The sequence below is a fragment of the Amphiura filiformis genome, chromosome 17, assembly GCF_039555335.1.
Source record: "Amphiura filiformis chromosome 17, Afil_fr2py, whole genome shotgun sequence".
In the NCBI taxonomy this organism is placed as follows: domain Eukaryota; kingdom Metazoa; phylum Echinodermata; class Ophiuroidea; order Amphilepidida; family Amphiuridae; genus Amphiura; species Amphiura filiformis.
Window position 1 is genome coordinate 12,483,617 of NC_092644.1, and position 24,578 is coordinate 12,508,194.

The 24,578-nt window shown below is 38.2% G+C and overlaps 2 protein-coding genes across 3 annotated transcripts in view; both read right to left on the bottom strand.

Annotated features, from left to right (window-relative positions):
- The window catches only part of LOC140136941 (uncharacterized), a 37,598-nt gene extending 37,371 nt beyond the window's left edge, over positions 1-227 (bottom strand). The window contains exon 1 of the mRNA XM_072158594.1: positions 96-227. Within this exon, the coding sequence (XP_072014695.1) occupies positions 96-227 (132 nt within the window). The remainder of the gene's footprint in view (positions 1-95) is intronic.
- On the bottom strand, positions 221-24,506 carry LOC140136942 (uncharacterized). Of its 2 annotated transcripts, none has more exons than XM_072158595.1 (5): positions 24,373-24,506; positions 16,168-16,602; positions 12,561-13,139; positions 12,216-12,355; positions 221-338 (listed from the first exon to the last, which is right to left on the bottom strand). In XM_072158595.1, the coding sequence occupies exons 2-5, from the start codon at positions 16,355-16,357 to the stop codon at positions 285-287; spliced, it is 963 nt and encodes a 320-aa protein (XP_072014696.1). In that variant the 5' UTR covers positions 16,358-16,602; positions 24,373-24,506; the 3' UTR covers positions 221-284. The 2 variants fall into 2 exon arrangements, with proteins under 2 accessions (XP_072014696.1, XP_072014697.1); XM_072158596.1 differs by having other exon boundaries at positions 16,168-16,605.
- Positions 24,507-24,578: the final 72 nt, after the last annotated feature.

A 24,578-nucleotide genomic window follows, 5' to 3' on the forward strand; every position in this document is an offset into this window, starting at 1 on the left:
GTAAATGCCCCCCTAACAGCCCCTGTGGGTTGAATAGAGTAAATAATGTAAGTCAACCCCTGATTATCCAATACCAGATTACCCATTACCGTTACCTGTTTGGCCTTCTGGCAGTCAAGAAGAATCCCCTTGATCTTGTGCTTCTGAAGTAACTTCATCTCTCTATTAGATTCCTCTTCATTACTGCCTTTCTCAAACTCGATATATCCAAAACCTCTATCTGGCATAATCAGTATGCTTACAAGTGGCCCAAACTGCCTGAAATAATCCTGTAAATCACAGTGCTATACGATTCTGTCATCTAGGCCACCAAGGTAATACTTGGATCTGGCTGAAGCCTGTTGAGTGAAGAGATAAATTAAGAACAAACATCTGAGATGATAAAATAAAATAATTTGTAGCCAAAATTGACCATATTCTTGACCAATTCAATAAAATTGTGCAATTTTGGCCTCTGAGTGGTGGGTTCCAATGCAAAAATTGAAGCTGAGTGGTGGGCTCCAAAACTGAGTGGTGGGCTCTGCCACCCACCACCGCCCACTGTAGCTACAACCCTGCCCCACCCCTTTAAAGGTATGGTGCGAGAGGTTGCGGGTTCAAACCCTGGCGGTGCCTAGTATGCTCTTGTGATAGCTTGAAATTCCCCAAGGAACTTACTGCCAATTGTCTTGTTGTAACCCGTACAAAACTCGGGTAGCTGATCCTGATTGTGAAGGTTATTTGTGGACTGTTTAGGGTATGCGCTCTTGCAGCAGTAAAGTCCCTGAATTGTTGTTAAATGGTTTATGGAATGATATGGGGCCGTATTGGTCATTGACAACCTGTAAAGTGTGCTGAGGCTTGTGGATTAACGTCTAGGCGTTGTGCCTGTGCATACTGCACTATAAATCTCTGCGCCTTTTTTTTATTGTAACACATAGCCTTTTGGCTGAGTTTTACATTGCCAAGCCTCATCCTGCCTCTATAGTGATATAAATTAATTTGCCACCAAAATAAATTCCAAATTTGACATAATTTATGAAAACCTAAATCTTAGTTTTTCATACCAAAGGTTTGACGCATTCAATTCTAGGAGAAAGTAGAAGAACGTCCAAAAGAATTGCCAGTGTATGATGGCCCCATACACTAAACACAAAAGGGAATAAACAGCACATGTGATGTTGATTCAAGGATGCTCAACTTTAAATCAAGAATATTTGCAGAAAACGTTTCAAGTAGAATTCAGAAGGGGGGTATTGATGTCACTTTGAAATGACTGTATAATGTATCCCTTTCATATGAAATGACTATATTTGCCGTAGATGTGATGTAATAATCGGATTAACTACCATGTAGCAATGAATATATCGCACTGCACTACAAGTAGGTTGCACCCATCGCCTGTGTATGTCTGCAAAACTGCAATCATAGATTGAATACACTTTGTTTTGTTTTTTGTTTTATTTCTTCTTTAACCTGGGACACTCAATCAGTTGAAAACACAATTAATCATCTGTTCTTCCTTGAGGCCCAGGAACCGCAGTACCGCTCTTTTCAACGATACTAATCTTACAGGTGCAAGTGAATCAGCATGATATGGTTCAATGCTGAGGTACCGCGTGAAGGTACAAGTGAAGTGCGATATATTTAAAATCCTATTGCTATGGTAGTTAATCTGATTATTACATCACTTCTATGGTGAATAATGTTTCCCTTAAAATATACTGACAAACCATGATGCTAGTGTTTCCTCTTGATTACCTAGAGTAATTATAATGCAAACTAGCTGGTGTTCACCAATCTAACCACAACACAAAAAGAAAGTCTGCACTTACATAACCCATTCTTCACCAAAACCAGATCTTGTTAATGTTATGACAATTTAATTGGTAAGGTCGTGTGCAAAATCTTGTTAGCTCCAATTTGATACCAAACTTACTACCAAACACTCTAAATTGACAAAGATTGATTCTAGTATATGAAATTTGGTGCATTTTCAGAAGTTACAAATCAAAACGATGCACACGGTTGAAATTGCTAAGCGTAGTCAAGCTTGCTTGCCTGTGATGGGCCCCTGTCAACTCCTAAGTGCCCAGTTCATTCAATTCTTAATTCAAAATGCATTGAACTGTTTTACTGATGAATACTACAATGCAATCAATATGACCTGGCAATTGTTTTGGGCTACATGTCATAGGCCACGCTCTGCAAATCACCTCTACAGGTCTGCATGCTCCTTTTTTGATTTGCAAATTTTACAAATGCACCAAATTTCATATACTATAGGTATCAATCTTTGACAATTCAGAGTGTTTGGTAGCAAATTTGGTATCAAATTGGAGTTAACTAAATCCTGCACACAACCTTATCAATCAAATTGTCATAACAAGATCAGGATTTGGTATAGGATGGGTTAAATAGTTGCGGACTTTCTTTTTGTGTTGTGTTAAATAATGAAAGCTATTCAATTACAAATATAATATATAGCCAACACCACCAATTGTTTTGACATATTGAAATATGAAACTTCTCTTATAAACACATATGAAGCAATTGTGAGCTCCAGCCCCTCATTATGCCTTTGATTTCCCTAAAGTGATTATAACACACACTGGTGTTCATCCATCTAGTTATAAAAGCTTTTCAGCTACCAACAAGATTTATGGCCAATAACACCAACTGTTTTCACAAATTGAAATATGAAACTTTTCTTATAAGCACAAAAATAATCGGGACAAAATGATCATTTTGTGCCGTGAAACAGAGCTGAGAGCATCAACTGCATCATGGCTGCTTATCATTACAGGCCAACTTGTAAAATATCCCATGTAGGAACAGTAGTGGTTTTATGTATGATTTTATCAATTTGTAGTAAGCAAATGACTGTTGGTGGACAAGACATTGATGAGATGGTTCATTGTGAAGGTGGAGTTAATGATACAATATGTCACATGGAATGCTCAACTAACTGTACCTGTGCCTTGGATAATGTCACTGTGATCATTAATTGCACTGATGGGAGTGTGTCTGGGACTCAAGTGTTGTATCCATTTGATGATGTGAGTAGCCTCAACTGGGCTGGCAGTACTTTGCATAGCATAAAACCATTCGCATTTGCAAGGTTTGCTGGTTCGTTACACACATTAGATCTAAGTGATAATGCATTACATGAGATAAATCCAGGTGTTTTTGATTGACTGCCAAGTCTGAAGATCTTATTCCTGACTCACAATGCAATACTTGAGATACAACCTGGTGTGTTTGAAGGACTGGAAAGTTTGGAGTGGATAGACCTGGAGAGCAATGAATTAAAAGAAATACAGCCTGGCGTGTTTGAAGGACTGGCAAGTCTGGAGGAGTTAGACCTGGAGAGCAATGAATTATGTGAGATACAGCCTGGTGTGTTTGAAGGACTGACAAGTCTGGAGAAGTTAGACCTGGAGAGCAATGAATTAAAAGAAATACAGCCTGGCATGTTTGAAGGACTGGCAAGTCTGGAGAAGTTAGACCTGGAGAGCAATGAATTAAAAGAAATACAGCCTGGCATGTTTGAAGGACTGGCAAGTCTGGAGGAGTTAGACCTGGAGAGCAATGAATTATGTGAGATACAGCCTGGTGTGTTTGAAGGACTGGCAAGTCTGGAGGAGTTAGACCTGGAGAGTAATGAATTAAATGAAATACAGCCTGGTGTGTTTGAAGGATTGACAAGTCTGGGGTGGTTATACCTGTCTCACAATGCATTGAATGAGATACAGTCTGGAGTGTTTGAAGGACTGGCAAGTCTGGATGTGTTAAGCTTGTCATACAATACATTGCATGAAATACAGCCTGGTGTGTTTGAAGGACTGGCAAGTCTGGAGTGGTTATACCTGGATAGCAATGTGTTACATGAAATACAGTTTGGTGTGTTTGAAGGACTGGCAAGTCTAAAGTGGTTAGACCTGGACAGCAATGAATTATATGAGTTACAGCCTGGTGTGTTTAACAGACTGACAAGTGTAAAGAGGTTATCCATGTCTCACAATACATTAGCTGAGATACAGCCTGGTGTGTTTGGAGGACTGGAAAGTCTAGAAAGGTTAGACCTGGAGAGCAATGCATTACACGATATACAGCCCGGTGTGTTTGAAGGATTGGCAAATCTGGAGGAGCTATACCTGTACTGCAATGCAATGTATGAGATACAGCCTGGTGTATTTGAAGGACTGGCAAGTCTGGATGGGTTAAGCCTACCAGACAATGCATTGCATGAGATACAGCCTGGTGTGTTTGAAGGACTGGAAAATCTACAGTGGTTAGACCTGGAAACCAATGTGTTACATGAAATAAAACCTGGTGTGTTTGGAGGAATGGCAAGTCTGAAGTGGTTAAACCTGGATAGCAATGACTTAAATGAGATACAACCTGGTGTGTTTAATGGATTGGCATATCTGGAGGTGTTACAACTGTCTCACAATGCATTGTATGACATGCAGCCTGGTGTGTTTGGAGGACTGGAAAGTCTGGAATGGTTATATCTGTCTCACAATGCATTGTATGACATGCAGCCTGGTGTGTTTGAAGGACTGGCAAGTCTGGAATGGTTATATCTGTCTCACAATGCATTGTATGACATGCAGCCTGGTGTGTTTGAAGGACTGGCAAGTCTGGAATGGTTATATCTGTCTCACAATGCATTGTATGACATGCAGCCTGGTGTGTTTGAAGGACTGGCAAGTCTGGAGGAGTTATACCTGTACCACAATGCATTACATGAGATACAGCCAGGTGTGTTTGAAGGACTGGAAAGTCTGAAATGGATATACCTGCATAACAATGAATTATGTGAGATACAGCCTGGTGTGTTTGAAGGACTGGAAAGTCTGACGTGGTTATTGCTGGAGAACAATACAATATATGAGATACAGCCTGGGGTGTTTGAAGGACTGGCAAATCTGAAGTGGTTATACCTTGGAAGCAATGAATTATATGAGATACAACCTGGTGTGTTTGAAGGACTGGAAAGTCTGGAGTGGTTGTTACTGAATGAGAATGATCTTCATCATCTACCATCAAACATTTTCTCTAGTCTCACTAACTTAATATATTTAAACCTGTCTAACAATAATTTGAATCAAATTCCAATACTATCAAAGTGTACCTCTTTACAAACAGTTGACTTGAAAGAAAACACACTTCGGTGGATATACAGTGATGTATTTTCAGGATTAAACGAAACGGCCAGCTTGTTAGTTACTACAGCTGCGATCTGCTGTTATGCATCATATGTACAGTGTATAAGTGATGCGCCACCTTCTCCATTCCTAACATGTAATCGCATGTTGACCTTTGACATCCTTCGTATTGTTATGTGGTTTATCAGCATCTTTGGCATTCTTGGAAATATAATTGCTCTTTGCAAAGGATTTAAGAATAGGCAGCAAAGAAACAAGGTCCAGTTTCTTCTCATCTCAAATCTCTCAATATCGGATCTCATAATGTGTATCTACTTGATCATTTTGCTTTCAGTAGATACGTATTATGCAGATTACTTCCCAGCAAGTTCTGAATCTTGGCGAGAAAGTGCATTGTGCAGGTTTGCTGGAGCCTTATCTGTATTATCCAATGAGGCTTCAACTTTCTTGATAACACTGATAAGCATAGACAGGTTTCTGCGAGTAAAGTACCGGTACCCATTTGGAAGCCGACGATTGACTACACCTTTAGCTCGCTTTCTTTTAGTCATACTATGGTCAGTAGCAGTCAGTTTCAGCATCAGTTCTTTTGTACTAGCAGGAATAAATTCAGATTTGTATTCAATTTCAGAGGTTTGTGTTGGCCTCCCAATTTCAAAATTCAGCATATATAATAAAAGCACTGTTGCTATTGACACTGAATACAATTACTATAATAGGAACTTAACATCATATGAGCGCAAACATGTATTAAAGAATACACATGATTCTAGCAAGGTATCCATGTACCTATCCATTGCCATGTTTACTGGCCTTAACCTTGTCTGTTTCTTAGTAGTTGGCTTCTGTTACATATATATTTTCATTGATGCTAGAAAAACTACCAGACGCTCTGGACAATCTCAAAGATCACATGAAGAAATACGCATGGCTATGAAAATGTCTCTTTTAGTCCTCACCGACCTCTTATGCTGGGTACCAATTGGGATTTTATCAATTCTGGTCCAGGCTGGTGCAGTTGAAGTTAGCCCTACTGCTTATGCCTGGATAGCAACATTTGTGTTACCTATCAATTCCACCCTCAATCCATTTCTGTATAGTTTTGCTGCATTTCCATTTGACAAAGTAAAATGTCCCAATTGTAAACGTGGAAGTCAAGAAGAGAACATCCCAATGAGGGAAATTGGTAGACAAAAAGATTGAAAGAATGCCAACAAGATGGTTTCATTAAAATCTTACATAGTACTCTGTGTAATTAGGATGTTCCTAGGCCCAGATATAAACCAGTCAGAAGGGGGACTTCAATGTCAAGGCTGGACTATAGACCCTTTTCTCAGACGTCACCAATCAATCGATATTGGGGTCCAGCATTCGAGTCATCAGCACCCAAGCGCAAATACCAAGGCGCCAAGGCCTTGCGCGATCAACTTTGTGCCACGCTAGGCGTCCCCATGCTGCGAATTGCCAGCTACGCAATGCTGCGTTTAGTTATACGGTGTAAAAGTAAACAAAATGTGAAACAAAACAAATATTAATTTTCAAATAGCATGACGGGTTTTCCGTATCTTTTGTATTTTGTGGTATCAAAACAATCTGAAACAAAGGTAACCAGTATACAGTTCCCTTTAAAAGATTATTTTATGGAAGCTAAAGTGAAAGATGACAGAACAGAGGAGAAAATACGCAGTGTTTGGTGTTTTCACACTGGGGGCATGTGGGAAACGCACATGTTGTTTGTTTACATCTGAGACCCCAATATCAATAGGTGACGTCATCAGAAAAAGGTCTATTTCAATAGTTTGCTTATCAACAATTCACTCCTTACAGTTTAATAATATTCAGCGCACTACTGCTTAATCACCAGGGGTCTATTTCACTTAACTTTACAAAAATTCTTTATTCTCGAAATTGTTCGTTCCATTTCACTAAACTCAGTTACAAACGGTATCCTTCTTATGTAATAGGGATTTACTACAGGGACCATTCGTAATGTACGTCTACGTATTATTAGATATTCATAACTTACCTACATGTAATATAATGGTAACTTGAGTTATGAAGCAAGGGCTTAAAGTTTAGTGCAATGGACCCCACAAAATGCCAAATAGGACTACATCACAAGTGATCTCATTGACCTACACCTGGCTACCGATTAAAGCAACAAGTTGACTTCAACATCTTGGTCCATGTTTACAATCCTTGTCACCAGTAAACTACCACTTACATTTATGATATGCCCCATGTACATACTGGGCGCAGACATCTTCGCTCTACAACATCATCAATGCCATTATGGAACAAAGAACTCAACACTCAACATTCAAGGACATTTTTTTCTCTTGCTATGGAGCCCTCATCTGGAGCAAGCTCGCTGAACACATCAGAATTGCAGGATTTATTGACATTTGTTTTTTATCAAATTGTAAAACATCATCTGTTTAATATTGTGTATTTAGCAGTAACTTTCTATGGAATCTCTTTGTATCTTTTCGAATTGATATCATGTATTAAAATAATTAAATGGATTTTCTTTTTATATATCTTATGCACATTATTGTTCAATGTATGTGTCTTTGCTTCATTTTTGTTGTTTTACAAATTTCAGGGACTGTTTGATTAATTATTGGTTCCTGGAAGGTATTTTTAGATCAAAACTAGCATTTAAAAGTGTTATAAGCATTAAAACAGTTGGGGAGGTGTAGGGTCTACATCCATGGTATGATGAAAAATATGAGTGTGTTAGCAATTGGTAAGTAAACACTCAATAAGGTGAATTAGATGCAGTTGCCTGTGTTTACACATACACATACATGTGGGTGTGTGTGTATGTTCGTTTGTTTAAAAATGTTTCCATAAATATTTGAGAATTTTGATGAAAATGGTCTCAAAATGTTTGTGTTGTTATAATAACTCAGAAAAGAAATAGTTTGCACTACCTACAATGTTTCGTTGGTAACACAGCAAAAGGAGTTACTGCCCACTGATGAGTCCAATTGATGTTGATGTATAATCATGTGTTACGTACAGTAGGTAACGAAATGTCGTACATAGTGAAAGGTATTATTTTATCTGACTTATTATAACAAGATTTTGAGACCATTTTTATCAAAATCGAATACATTTTTTGTTTTTCTCTTACATTGAGCCCAAATTGCAACCTTTGGCAGTTTTGATAATAACTCCAGACTGATTGACACAATATGGTCCATGGAGGCCAAAAGCAGCAAATTTGAAACTGAGATAGAGGCAAAAATATGAAGTAAAACAATACAATACATAAGAAAATAGACATGTCACAAAACTTCATAACTTTAGAACCTGCAGGTATGATAGACCTTTAGGCAGACATGCCAACTTTGAAATCCAGATTTCCGTACTCAGAAGAACAAAAATCCGTATTTTGCACCCTAAAACCGTATTTTTTAAAAATGTACCTTTTGCATACCTGCCAACCCCAGAAACCCCAAAAGTCACATATTGCGAGGGAGCACTTGTGCGACCAAGCACGTGAACGGCCGGGTCCAGGGGCCCACCCTACTTAACTTGCAATCAAATTTGGCAATACCAAAGAACCATTCCATCACAGTAATAAATCAATACAGAAAGATGCTTCCTTTACGAGTTATCACTCATTGAAAGTGCCACTTTGCTATACTTCACATGGTAAGCGGCCATCTTAAAGTCGTCATATTTCCTTAATTACATGACTGATCAAGCTGATTGTCGGATATGTGATGCACAATTAAAAATTAATTATTAAAAGATTTGGTGACCTCAGTCAACCTTTGACCTTGTATGTGACCTTTGACCTCACGAAATTGGGTAAAGTATGTAAACCAAACAAATTGACATATTTCTTGAAACATTGGGTTTTGTTACTTCTAATGTTGTTAGAAGTATGCTTTGTTAAATCTTTCAAGTTCAGAAAATCATTGAGCATCATCTGAATCATCATAGTAGGCCTATCAGTCGGTAGGCCTAACATCAGGTTTTGTTCACGTTTTCAAAAAAAAAATTAAACAGTTTAATGCCAATGTCAATTAGAAGACTGTACTGGGTATAGCAGTTATCTATGCATGGTTAAAGAAAAATATTAAAAATATTAATGTGCCACTGGGTGCACCATTGAGAAAACAAAGTCGGAAAGCATCTTGCAGGCTTATTCTTTTGCAGACCTAAATAGTTAACTAAATACTTCCAGAAGACATAGCATGATGTGTAGCAGTTAGATGAAGATGCTTAATAAAAAATATTTATGTGCATGAAAAATCCGCAAGTCGGGAGAAAATTCTTTCGAAAACCATCTTGTATAGGCCTATAAATATTTCTTTAATGTGCATGCATCGTGCGAAAGTCGGAAGTAAAAGGAGGTCGGAAACCTTCTTGTAGGCTTATTCTTTTGCACCAATAGAGCTAAATAGTTAAATAAATACCTTCAGAAGACATACATTAGGTGGCTAATAAAAAATATAAATGTGCATGAAAAATCTGCAAGTCAGAAGAAAATTATTTCGAAACCATCTTGTATAGGCCTATTAAATATTTCTTTAATGTGCATGCATGGTGCGAAAGTCGGAAGTAAAAGGAGGTTGGAAACATTCTTATAGGCTTATTCTTTTGCACCAAAAGAGCTAAATAGTTAACTAAATACCTTCAGAAGACATAGCATTAGGTGGTTAAAAAAAATATTAATGTGCATGAAAAATCTGCAAGTCAGAAGAAAATTATTTCGGAAACCATCTTGTATAGGCCTATTAAATATTTCTTTAATGTGCATGCATGGTGCGAAAGTCGGAAGTAAAAGGAGGTTGGAAATCTTCTTGTAGGCTTATTCTTTTGCACCAAAAGAGCTAAATAGTTAACTAAATACCTTCAGAAGACATAGCATTAGGTGGTTAAAAAAAATATTAATGTGCATGAAAAATCTGCAAGTCAGAAGAAAATTATTTCGAAAACCATCTTGTATAGGCCTATTAAATATTTCTTTAATGTGCATGCATGGTGCGAAAGTCGGAAGTAAAAGGAGGTTGGAAACCTTCTTGTAGGCTTATTCTTTTGCACCAAAAGAGCTAAATAGTTAACTAAATACCTTCAGAAGACATAGCATTAGGTGGTTAATAAAAATATTAATGTGCATGAAAAATCTGCAAGTCAGAAGAAAATTATTTCGAAAGCATCTTGTAGGTCTATTATATAATAATTTTTAATGTGCATGCATGATCGAAAGTTGAGAGAAAACGATGTAGTCAACCACTTTAACAGACCAAGAAAGCGGTCAAATGATACCAGTAATTCCGTCAGTAGTATAATCTTGCAACTGTTTATCTTTTTAAGACACAACATTTTATTATTTTGGTCAAAATTCTGGAATACCGTATTTTTTGGAGGTGACCGTACTACCGTATTTTTCACGTTTTACCAGTACAAAATACGGTGAAACCGTACTAGTTGGCATGTCTGTTTAGGTGTTCACAGTATTAGATAGCCTATCATTTGTATACGGTAATAATTATAGAACTAGCCTCCATGGACCAGATCGTGTCACATTTTGGTAAAGCCTTTAACCAAGTCGGAGCAATTTTGATTTTTGACCCCTGTATAGCCTTTGACCTCATTTTTCTTTTATTGCTCAAGGGTGCCATCTGGGCACCTGTTATTTTTGACTACACAACATGTTAGGCATTAACTTTAAACAAGAAAAAGTTAGTCATACAAAACTACACTAAAACAGAAAGAACAAAAGCCATCTACTTGACTACAACCGATTGTCATACTGGCCTTTAATTTAAAGGGCACATCATAATAGCAGTTGCAAGTACTGAAACGCTAGTGGTAGCGTTTTCATTATCACTACCAGCGCCCAATCGTGGCTAGCGACTAAGCCAGGGATTTTTGAGGCGAGCTCACGGGTATCCGCTCGAGATTTTTTTTTAAGTTTTTTTTTTTTTTTCGGTTTTGTAGTGTCCCTGGACCTAGACCTAAATGCTAGGATCATTCATGGTTGACCTAAAAAAATTTAAAAATTGCATGATGTCTTGTGTTTTTAATATGAAAATTGATAATTTGTTTTCATGTCACACAGTGTCATCGCCCCGATATCTCCATGGTAGAAATCGCCATGGTAGGTTGAATCCACAGCCACGAAAGGTCATTTTATTCCGACCTTATGAGACGCATATAATTAGCCAAGTGACCTGACTAAGGCTACTGACAATAGCCGGGTAATTGATTTCTCGCTGTGTGAGTAAGCTTGTATACGACATTGCGGTCAATGGTCATACTGCCTACGGAGTAGTGAGTGCAGATTATAGCCTGCGCGCTGTAGTCCATACATTACCAACGCAATATAAAATTAGCGATTTTGGTAAGATTTTGAGTTCAAGACTCACAGCCATTTCTCAAAGCGCAAACTAACGACTATCATATCTGTTCAACATGTATTTTCAAGTGTATGAGACCAGATCTGGTTTCTTGAGACAAAATCATTTACGGGAGATATTCATCATTTTCTAACCCGGTATCCGAAGATTTTCGTCTGATATCAAAATCGTGCATAGCAATTCACGTGTATCGATCCCGTGTAGTCATTTTAGTGTCTCTGCTGCACCAAATAATTAATTATTAGCCAGGCGATGTCGGTGTGTGTCATACTCTATTAATGATATCAAAATGCATTCAAATTCAATGCATTTTGATATCATTAAAAATAGAATATGACATGAAAACAAATTAATAAATTTTCATATTAAAACACAAAACATCGTGCAATTTTTTTTTTTTTTTTGCAATTTCGGGTACCCGGTTAAAAAAAGAAAAATGCGCCGGGTACCTGGGCACAAATTACTCGAAAATCACACCCCTACTAGCAACGTAGCGACAAAGTTGCCTTCAAGTCAACTGCTTGCAATTTAACGCTACATGTAGGGTGTGCTAATGAGTGCTACACCCCTCCCTCCTAGCCATTGGACAAGGCTAGTATGATAAGCCTTGTCCAATGTGCCTTGTCGAAATCTGTAAAAAGTAATAATCAAAAGTAACATTCATTCATTATGTTCTTCTCACCTTTTCTTTACTGTCTTCTCTTCTTCGTTTGTTTGATGTCTCTTTTCCTCTGCTTCCCTCCAGGTTCTCTTCATACTGACGCTTCTGACTCCTTGATTCTTGATCAGGTGACGTAAATAAGGTGCTGGAAGATGACGGCCCTGGAAATGTGTAATTTGGACTACAGGTAAATTAACTAATTCTTGGCCAAACTCGAACGTTATGAACACTAGTGGCACCACAATAAACACACGCAGATAGCGAGGTACAGAAGAAAGCATACATGTGCCTTACATTGCGTACACAAGCTTAGTACCCTACATGGATGCAACATATTCCAGCTTGACCAAAAAATACTTAATTTACCTGTAGTTTGAAGTTGAGCTTGCAGTTGTTTTTGGTCTTGACCTCGTAGTTGAGCCTGCTGCTGTACAAGTAGCTGTCTTTCTAGCTGTGCTTGCTGCTGTCTTAGTAGATGTGCTTGTTGCTGTTGCTGTAGATTCCCAAAGAGGACAGTTTGATCTGACTGAAATGCTGCACCAAGCTGTTGATTCACAGCGGAAGTTGGGATATCACTCATTCTAGCCTGTTCAACGCCTGACTGGATCCTTGCACCAGACTGCAATTGTGCTCTGCCTGTTTGAGAAGCTTGAAAGGTTCCTGAATCATATTGCTGCTGCTGATGTTGAGCGAAATCCTGCTCCTGTTGGCTTTGGAGCAGTTCTGTGCCACTTGCTGAAGATGCAGCCCCAGGATCCCAAGGTGTGCTAGCCACTGAGCTGGAAGAACCTTGGTTTACCTGGCTGGCCACTTTAGCTCTCAGTTCTCCACCTAGTTGTGCAAGCATATGGATGGTGGTTGCATCTGATTGGCCAGACAGTACCCGCTGACGTAATTCTACCAACATCTCTCTGTCTAATAGGTCTTGATAATCATACCTGGATCCTACAAGGGAAAATAGTCAGACCAATTTTAAAGTGTTTTTGTTTTTTAATAATATTATACATGTAATATGTTCATATGGATATTTAAAGGCTGATTCAGTGATTTGGTCATACGAACGATCGTAAAAATCATTCAAATTCAGATTTTGGTACCTTTGTCATTGTCAGAGATGTGCTAACATATCCTGCTAGTAGTTCAGCTGAAAGCCGTGCATTTAAGACAAAATAAGACATTTTACATGAATCTGTAATTTATACTGACAGTATATAAATTAGCTACATGTATTTGAATGGAGCTTCAACTTCATCAATACTGAGCTTTGTTTTTTGCCACTTGCGCTGGGATCACTGAATGGGTCTTTAACTCAAAACTAAAGCAACTTGTGAAAGGTACCATTGTACCAATAATCAGAGATGTCACAGGCTGATCCAAAAAATCCTGAACTTGCGGGCGTGTGAGCAGAGCTCTCGCCTAACACAGCAGGGGGCCGGGGGCCCTTTGGTGGGGGTCGAGGGGGCGAAGCCCCTTAAGCCAGATGGTTTCTGCACATTTAGCACCACAGGAAAGGCCATTTCAGAGGGTAAAAAGAACATTTCAAAGCTCCTGGCTTTGTTCTACACTTTCAATAAAAAGTGCTTCCTTCTTCCAGAAAACATGCTTTAAAGTTTTGAGTTTCCTATACTTTTTATGCACAAGAGACACTCTTAAAAATGTTTTTTGGCTTTATTACATGACCAATATGGCTGATGTTGATATGTGAAGCAAAATAATAAGGCAATAATTAACCATTTTTTGTGCTTGGCATCCACTGTTAAAATTTCAGGACGACAAACATTTTAGCAGATTTAGCACCCCAAAAGAGACCATTTTTGACATAAAAACCTGTTTTAGATTTTTTTTGAAAAAATGCTTCCTTCATCCTAAAAAAGTGGTTTTAAATGTTCAGTTTCCTATACTTTTGTACATGAGAGTCGAGAGACATTCTTCAAAGTTTTTTTGTTGCCTAATAGCATGGCCTACATGACTGAAATTGATATATAATGCGCAAAAACAATGATTCATTAAATTTTTGATGAACTAATGTGCATGAAGAATACATTGCATGATAAGAGTAATTTGTACAATTTGGTATGTTAAACATACCGAGTGATGTCACTACAAATTGGGACTAAAATAGTAGGCCTATCCCAAGGGAAATACATAGGCCTACACACACTCACCCACCCCCATCCAACCTCACCCACCCCCCGCCCCCACCCCCAAGTCCACCCCGACAGCCACATAAAGCCAAAGGATACAGCTAAAAAGTTCATATCAAACCTTTTGACCATTTAGACTTTAACATGACTTGATATTAGAGTATACATAGGCCTATAGACATCAGTCCAGCATCATCTCAAACGTCATCGTTCATTAATACACATTACATACTTCTTACTTGGGTAATATTCATTGAGGAAAAAGAGATGAGTTTTTGAATGCAAAACCGGGCACAATCAGTACAGCGTGCTGGTCCGATAATGGACTAAAATTCATCAATTTTGGGCATGAAAAGGTGTTCTCAATAATATAAAATTTGATAACATGCATGAAAATGAGTACCATTATCTAGCCGAGTCATCCAGTCAGGGTTCTAAGGAATTTTCATTTTAAAATTGGAGATTTTCTCAGATCCGGAAACTTTCTGAGATTTGACAAAAATCCGGAAATCCGGAAATGTGACATCTCTGAATAATACTCTATGTAGCAAAGGTCGTTAAGTTTTGAGTTTACCTCATACTCACTCCATATCTTATGGAGTTTAACACAATACAAGTAGGCCTACTATATACATGTACACTAAGCCATAAAAAAAACTTATAATATTTCACAAGGTCATATCTTAAAATCCTGTCCATCAAAATGAACCAAAATTACACACAGGATTGCCTCAATACTCTACTGTAAACACATCCAATCAGTTGGCCAACTGACACAACCGCAAAATGCACTGATATGGAACAACTTCCTAGACCACATTCGCAGCCCTATTGGCATCCAGCAAAAGAAATCTGTGAGAATGGCATCTTGAATCACAGGTCACATCCAACAATTTTAACAACATTAAGTAAAAAACATTAAAGAGAGTCAAAACAAACTTACCAGGATCATCATGTCACATGTCCAAACAAATAATGAAGTCCTTTAGTAACGGGAAGTATGGGGCAATCTTCCGCAGGATATCATCAGGAACTTGGTTGGAAGCATGAGAGGCAGGTGCACAGCATGCGTGCAAGCGCACGGTGGACACGGTGGATCGTTACTAAAGGACTTCATTATTTGTTTGGACATGTGACATAATGATCCTGGTAAGTTTGTGATCTGTTTGTATCGGTTGGTACACATCCAATTTCGTTTGCTTGGTGTCAATAGGGCTGTGAATGTGGTCCAGGAAGCTGTTCCATATCAGTGCATTTTGCTATTGTGTCAGTTGGAAAACTGCTTGGTTACTGACATGTGTTTAGAGTAGAGTATTGAGGCAATCCTGTGTGTAATTTTCGTTAATTTTGATCGACAGGATTTTAAGATACAACCTTGTGAAAAATTATAAGTTTCTTTTTTGGCTTAGTGTAGATTGAGTAGACGTTGGATGAATTGAATACAACCATATCCACAGGCGCATTTAAAACCCACGAACCCTAATGCCTAATGTGATTTTTGGTGAATGTAAACTTTAAGAGATAAGACAAACAAACAAGCTTTATGTTTCTGTTGGGATTTGAACCCAAGACCCCTTGGGCACTCGATCGGCGACCAGCCACATGTGTTTTCGCTGGCCCAGCCAATGAAACTTTCGCATAATTTCATCGCATCGGATCATCCATGTGTTGTAGTTTTGTGGGGTTAACTCAGGGTTGTCAAAGTTATACATACATGCACACAAACATATTCATTGCAATCGCAATTAATGGAATAAAGTGAAACACTGACACTCCCTGACCTTCCAAAAGTAAAACAAATTTGTACATACAATTTTAATGCAACTTACCTCTCCCTACATGGTTTGACTCCCCCAACATCCGATATGCCATATCTGCTTCACCCTCGTCGACGGCTGCGACCGTGTCTAGGTACCACAGATTCACCACCAGAACCCCCGTGTGAATAGTCAAAGACCTGCCTACCCTGTTGTTGTTGCAATTGCATGAGCATAGCCTCACGTTCACCAATTTCATCATATGATGAGCTACTGCGATGAGCTGCTTCCCTACGCTGTTGCACTTGTCTCAGCGCAGATTCAGAATCTACTTGTTCACCTTGCATTTCCCTCGTGTTTTGTCGGTTCACATCAGCAGTACTTCCATCGTTCTCTGTAAGCGTCAGTTTGCCACTTTGTACCATGCCCATGATAGTCATAATATCCTCTGGTTTCATGGTCTTCATCTTGGCTGCCAGGCTTTGAAAGGTCGCCATGGTCTGCTTGCTGCTTCAAAAGAAAATTAATAGCATTAATATGGAGTATTAATTTATTTTTTATCAAAATGCACAAGGATTATAAATCAGAAATCGGTAATTTGTGAATCCAGACTTATCAAAAAATATAATTAAAGTGCTAACTAATAACTTGTCAAAATGTCCTGGGAGGCACTGGTCATAGACAAGGAGGTATCATGCCTGACCACAAAGTCTCGAAAGCACCCAAAGCAAGTATATGCGAGGTCTGAAAATGCACCCCTAAACAAGTATGACAAGTGCAATTTTCTACCCTAAATATTAAAGGTGAACCTCATTGAAAATAAAGTTATATATCAATGGAAAGCTTATGATGTCAGGAATCAGAAAAGAATATTTTTTATTTGCATAGCGTACCAGGCTAGACATAATCTCCATGCAAAGATTGGATATTGGCACCCCCCCCCCCTAAATAACAAAACGAAATAGGTCAAATAGGGCGCTCTCGTTGATGACGGTCAGCCCAGGGACACACAGTTACTTCCGGGTTTGATTGTTAACACAATGTCCGTGTATTACTGTGGCATGCATCGGGCCAATGCACGAATTCAGTCATTGTCAACTTACTTTACATGAAAAATATCTTCAATAAAATAATAATAACATGAAGGAAATATCATGATCAATTTAAGAATGAAGTTCCTGAATAAAGTGTGTGATTTAAAAATGGGAAGTGCTGGCGGGTGATTTGGGATAGGCCAAGCCATCCACGATATGCATAGGGAATATTACAGTAAAGCACGAAGAGCGAAGATTCGCGAAGAACCGGAATGAAAACAGATTACAAAAAAATAACTGCTAGTGCTACCAGTACAGATCGTCACACCAAGTTGAGATGAACTTATCACAATGAGAAAATGAAGGAATAGAATAAGGTACATGTACAGGATTTTTTAATTATTTCTTAGCTTTACAACCAGTCATGGCGGTCATGTATGATAGGCGAACTCAGTATAGATACATACGGGATGAGCTCAGTGACTGACTGAGTCTCACTTACGAAAGTGTTCAGTATCCGCGACTGTACTGAACTTGCAGACAAAATGACCAATTTGATATTCACATTCTGATATTTCCAACTTATTGCTACTTCATCAGCAAAATTTATTCCTGTAAATGTTCCAAATATAAGGGAACGATTGATCAAATCTGCTGAAACACCCCATGAAACACGGAGGACTAAGCCCGAGCGAGTCGCTGTGTTTGTGCATATCCGCCCTGCAATTCAGCAGCAATTTACGCATCGTGTTCGGTAATCCATAAAACATGAATGTTTCACTTTTTCAGTACCGTACACTGATTGTACTATCATTAAAGAATCATGACACAAGTGACAATATTTTAATTTTATTCAGATTTCAGAATTCCATCAAATAACGGCATACTAAGCCTAAATTGTATTTATTTTATAATAAAGTATCTGCCCGAGTATCTGTTTCTTTCAATCGCGATTGTGTGGAAAGAATGTATTACCGCAATACGCTAAATATGAAAACCTTTTATGGGCTGGATTTGATGAAATCGGCGGTTTTTTATTAATTTTGTAATTACTGCAAGACGATATTTTTTTTAATCAGACATTTTAAAATGAATCAAGAATATATAGGGAATGTCACAAACAACTATTTAATTTGTTATTCGATCATGTTTATTCAGTCCATGACATGAACGGTAGTAGCATTTGCGCATGGGATTGATCCCAGCGCGAAATTCAAACTCAATTACCCAGTTATACCCAGCCAGTTATGACTGATTTTGTCAAAATGTACGGAAAATTTATGTGTTGACAATAATTCTATTATTTCTAATATATATAGAAGGAACCAGCAATTTGAAGATTCCTCTAATTTCAAGCTTTATTGTGAAAATCAGACTTGCCGGGCAGCTTGCAAAGTACAGGAAGCAAGTCTTGTTTACATGTTTCCGAGTAGGATCACGTGACTCACGAACCCTGAGCTTACGTCACGAGCATTCCCAAGGTCATAGACGATTGATTTGGGTGCTTTTTGGGCGCCTTTTTAAAAAGACCAAAAATTCAATCATTTTTTTAATTTTTCAGCTTTATTAGCAATCAAAAAAATCGGAAAAAATAATTTTTAATACCCTGACATCATAAGCTTTCCATTGATATATAACTTTATTTTCAATGAGGTTCACCTTTAAGTATTGACATTATGTTTACCCACTTACAAGCAAGTAAATCAGTCATTTCCAACTCCTTCATAACAACTGGGAAAAGATGTTAGAATGAATATTTTAAAAAGTTCTCTCAACAAAATAGTGACTTACTTTACTATTTCATCACCACATCCGTGGGACTTCATCAGAATTGTGACAGGAGCGGTAAAAGACCAATTCAAAAGTTAATAATTTTTAATCTTTATTCCATGCTTCATTTGTTTTCAAAGGACCCAAAATCGTCATTTTGTTCAAAAAAGGGGTCAAAATGCGACATTTTTACCACCTTAAAATTCAAAATTTCACAGATGTGTTGAAAATGATAATACACATAATATTCAACAACAATTACACAGCCGTGACGTTAGTCTTTTGTGTCTTTTTTCTTACAGGTTCTTTCTTCTTCTTCTTTCTTCTTCTTTCTGCCGACCATTACATTTGCTCTAGCACTCACATGCTTACACCGATTTTGACCTAACTTGGTCACAACCATCATTGACCATGCCCCTACATGTCATATGAAACTCGTGGGGTCAAAGGTCACGCAGGGGTCATAGGGGTCAAAAACGTGATTTCAACTCAAAATGCTTCTTCTCTCACAGATTACGTGGACAGTGACACCACTTGCACATGTGCATTGTTATTATTCAGTGTCTAAAACGATAAACCTTCAAAAAATTTTGCTAAGAAAAACATAGGACAGTAACAGTTTGTTCCAATGACGTTGAAAAACATAGATCGCTGAGCTCGAGCTGGTACGTTGCCGTTTCATTGACAATCACACACTGAATAAGCCATTATGAAATGAAGGGACCTAACAAAATCAGCATCAAATACAACTAAAATGGAAACTGAATTTACTCTAGCATGTATGGATTAATAAAATTAAATAAATTACTTGTTTTAGCATATTCAACTTTACTGTGTACCATTTTTTTATCAAAAATTGCTGAATAATAAAGGCAAGCACGCTCCTAAATCTAGTTCATTCGCCCGTTGCCATGCAGCGCTACAGGAACGGCGACTGAAGGCGAAAAATCGGAAAGTGGTAGAGTTGTTTAGCGTGGCAACACTGATGAAATACCAGATTCAGGCGTGTTTGCCTTTATAATACAGCAATTTTTTGATAAAGACAATGGTATACTGGGAAATTTAATGCGTTTTAATACATGATTTGTTCAACTTTGTGATCCATACAGCACCCAAACCGGGACCCAAACCTGCTTCACAGATTCGGCGAGCAGGGCACTCTATCCTTTCTACCTCATTGGTTTGTTCACACAAAATGTAGTTACCCTGTGTATATGTAGTATTTTTTTATTTAGGGTCAAAGGTCATTTAGGGGCCACTTCCGGTATCAAACGAAATACCTTTAAAATGCTTCTTCTTCCACAAATTACGTGAGGACAGTGACACCACTTGCACACATGCATTGCTATTACCCAGTGTCTATGGGGTCCTCACAGATTTGGGGTCAAAGGTCATTAAGGGGTCACTTCCGTATAAAACGAAAAACCTTCAAAAAATTTTATTTGCTAAGAAAAACATAGGACAGTAACGGTATGTTCACACATGAATTGTGGTTACCCAATTCATATGTGGTATTGTTTTATTTGGGGTCAAAGGTCATTAAGGGTGGTCTTAACCCTGGAATTATGGAAACTTTCGGGCTTCATAACTGCTAAATTATTAGTCTAAAGAATATAAAAGTACACATTTTTAGACTGGAAATGACTTGCTGAATTCATCTGTGAGGTCCAATTTGGGCCAAAATGCTCATTTTGGAGAAAATCCAAAAAAAGCGGGTTTTTTAGCCCAAATATTTTCGTGCAACGTAACAAACAATTTTTTATTAATTTTTAAAAACTAGATAAAAATATCTAGGGACAGTTTTTTTATTTTTTTGAATTATGACCAACTTTGAGAAATTTGCACCAAAAGTGGTCAAGAAATGCAAAATTTTCAAAAAAATCATAAAAAAGCCTGATTTTCGCCCAAATTTCAAATATTTTTGGTGAAGTTGGTCAAAATTCAAAAAAATGAAAAAACGGTCCCCAGATATTTTTATCTAGTTTTTAAAAATTAATAAAAAATTTTCATAATTCCAGGGTTCAGACCAACCTTAACCCTAACCCAACTAGGACTCACTAAAGCTCACTATTAAAAACGCTCTGCGTGCATGCATTCCACGGGACTTGATGACGCAATCAGACCAAGTCATAGATACCCGGGGAATCGTTGGCCGGGCCAACGTCACCGGTGTAGCTACATGCTGGGGATCTTCTGCGTGGCATGCGAGGGGTCCGAGGTTCGAATCCCGGGGTGCCAAGTGACTTTCTTCTTCATCTTCTCTCCTTTTTTGTTTTTTCTTTCCCTTCCGATAGCACAACAACCACGGGTAGGGTTAGGGTTAAGGGTCACTTCGGTCTGAGACGAAAAACCTTCAAAATGCCCCTTCTGCCACAAATAACATAGCAAAGTGGTGCCATGTGCACCCATGCATTGACATTAGCCAATGTCTACATGTATGGGCGTTTTCATATATTTTGGGGTCAAAGGTCATTTGGGGTCACAACACGGCTGTGTTCGTTGTCTTAGACCACAGCTAAGTCTAGTTAGTTTTAATTACAATAATGAAAACAACAAATTGACAGGGGGCACAAAATTATCAAGTCCCCCCATGCACTCCTAATGGTAAGTCTTATCAGAACATATGGCCTAATTTTCTGACAGTAATTTCATCATAACTTCACGCAGGGCGTCAAATTGTTTCTGAGAAGTTATCAGTCCTCGATTAACCCACGGCACCCATAGAATTTTGCCATGGGTGCCCATCACCACTGCCGTAATGCCCTCAAAATATGTCCTTTACCCAAGGCAGTCACTTGCCGTGCCCTCTAATGAAGTTGCCGTCGGTGCCCCAGCCCTGCCCCAGCCCTGCCCCTTCATTATAAAATCATCTATCTATGTTTGTGTGTGTTTTCCTCGCTTTTGAGAAATTGCCTTGGTGCCATTCTCAAATTTTCAACAGTTGCCATGATGCCCTCTTGAAATATTACAATCTGCCGTGCTGCCTTGCCTTTTCAGTGAAAATCCAAGGCAATTTTCAACTTGCCTTAAAAAAGTCACTGTGTGCCCCGCCCCCTTCAGATCCTTAATTCGAGGGCTGGAAGTTATCTCTTCCAATAAACAATAAATGAATAATTCAGGTTAATAGAATCAATTTGAAATTTTCAAGACCAGACTACTTACCTAATGTGCACATTTAGCTTTTTTTAAGGACAGGGAAAATGCTTGATGCGCAAAAAAACACTGAAAATTGCACATCTTTTGGTATAATCGCACATTTTAAGTCTGACCGCGAATTTTAAGATTTGCCCAAAATAACCAATTACATACCTGCCAACTTTTGAAAACTAGAAATAGGGACACTTGCGAAGTGGAGCGAGCATGTAGCGCTCGCGACTACGGCCGGGGGTCCAGGGGAGAGGGTTTCTACACAAATTATATACTACAGGAAACAGCATTTTTAAAAGGGGAACTTACATATAAATTGAGTAAAAAGTAATTCTACACTTTTAATAAAAAGTACTTCCTTCTTCCAGAAAACATGCTTTAAAGTTTCAAGTTTCCTATAGTTTTATGCACAAGAGACACTCTTAAAAAATGTTTTTTGGCTTTATTAGTACATGACCAATATGGCTGATGTTGATGTGAAGCAGAAAAATAAAACAATGCTGAAGCTATCGCCTCGGTGAGCAAGACAAGACGCTTACATTCAAAATTTGTAACTAAGTTAAAATGTAGTTTACTAAAGTTTGTTCGGTTTACAAGGCGGAAATTATTCAACTTAAAATTGTTACTCCGCGAGTCATACTCATGCTCGCGTAAAGTCACATATACGTGCGCCAGTCACGCATTACGCAATGCACTATCGTAAGAAGTGAGTACTATCGTAAGCATTGCGCCCAACTGTGTGCATGCCATGATTCTATATACACGGTGTTAAATTATAATAGGAGACTTATTTTTTCCGCCTATTCTGTCGGTCCAACATCCGGGCTATCTCTAGTCTCGGGCCCAAACTGCATGTGGCTCACGGTTTGTTATGAACAACTGAAACCGGCTGTGAAGGAGGCTACTTAGCGATGTTGTTGGAGTGACATTCAATTTCGGAAAAAACAACACTCAACCATGGAATTTAATTTTAAGTTTGTCAGTATATATAAACGGTAAATCAAGTAAGTTTCTTCCACTCTGAAGACTTAAGAAACGGTTGTTTGATTCCACTGACTATTTGCGATCAAAATTTACATAACACCAATGACAGAAATCATCAACAAAAATCGAATCAGGGACTTATTTTCACTGACCGTCATGGCGTCAGTCGCATCATCAACCTGAAGTGACGTGGCACGGACCGACAGAATAGCTATAGCCAAAATAACAAATTCTTGATCATGAGAGGATGTACATGTACCTTCTGCGTCAGCATACTTTTCATAGAATAACACAATCGCGCGACCTGCATTACCGAACCTTGCCTTGATCTTGATGTGGTTTCTGCACAAAACGCCCTGGAAGCGGCTGTTGCCTAGCAACGACCGTGTGATTGGCCAATTCTCAAATGCTGTGTTTGCGCCGTAAGCGCAGGGCTTTGCGTAGTACGCTCAGTGCAAATAACTGTGCGTACCCAAGTTGGCTCTCATGATCGAGAATTTATTATATATTTATACTATCAGTAGGTATGTGACTATCAGCTGCTCATTGGAGCATTTAGTGAAGCCAATTTCTTAATTGTGCTTTTTTTCAGGTGTACACAGAGCACTCTGTTTGAACTTCTGTAGAAATAGTATTATTAAAGGTACATTGGCAAGTAAATAATGTATTTGAAGCTTACATTTTTCTCTTTCTAGTCATGTTTTTTAAAAAAATTGTATGATTTTTGAAAGTTGAGAAAATCATCATGAAAAATCAAGGTAAAATTCAACTTTCATTTGTTCAATGCAGATGAATTTTTATTTCTTAGAAACTATTTTCTTTAGTAAGTATATATACTCAGGCACATGCATGCCAAATATCTAGTTGATCTGAAAACCGAAATGTTGTTTTTGAGCATGATATTTGTAACAGCATGCACAGAAAATGTTGAAAAATCAACTGCACTCAATACACTTTGTACAGTCCACTTGTGTGTGGGTCGTTGTGCACCCATGCATGATTGGATAAAAAATGGTCACAGTGCCTCCTATATGTTTGCATTGAAAATGTGGCTTCAAAACTGGGCCAATTTTTAGACATAAAATTAGTCTAATTTCATCATTTTATGACTTAAAGTGATAATTTTGGTATCATTCTAAACCTATTTCTTGTGCTCTTTCCAATGGTATAACTTTCCAGGCGATTCAACACTTTCCTAATTTTTAGTCACATACCTACTATCAGTTCGTACTTTTTTTTATAAACCGAACAAAAGCTAGCTTTGCCTTTACAATCATGACACATGGTCTGGACAACAATTGGTACTTTTAGAAATACATTATGACTATAAACTTCGTCTTACTGAGATGTCTGCAAACCAAACAAGTATCTTGTTCTCTGGTACAGCTTCCACAATTGCAGCAGGTGTAGGGATGCACAAATATTGTTCAAATTTCTCTGTTGAAGATGTCACGATTTTCAGGAAACGGAGCTTTTCCAAATTTGCAATTACAATAGACTCTTTTACAGTCTATTTGGAAATAGGATTTGCCGTGCATAGTTTTTGCC

Bases quoted from the DNA above. Each gene is read 5' to 3' on its own strand.
- LOC140136942 (XM_072158595.1), bottom strand. From the start codon at position 16,357: ATGATGAAATTGGTGAACGTGAGGCTATGCTCATGCAATTGCAACAAC. The intron at 13,140-16,167 runs GTAAGTTGCATT...TTTCCCTTGTAG, and splicing joins GTCAAACCATGTAGGGAGAG to GATCCAGGTATGATTATCAA. The intron at 339-12,215 runs GTGAGAAGAACA...TTCACTCAACAG, and splicing joins GAGAAGACAGTAAAGAAAAG to GCTTCAGCCAGATCCAAGTA.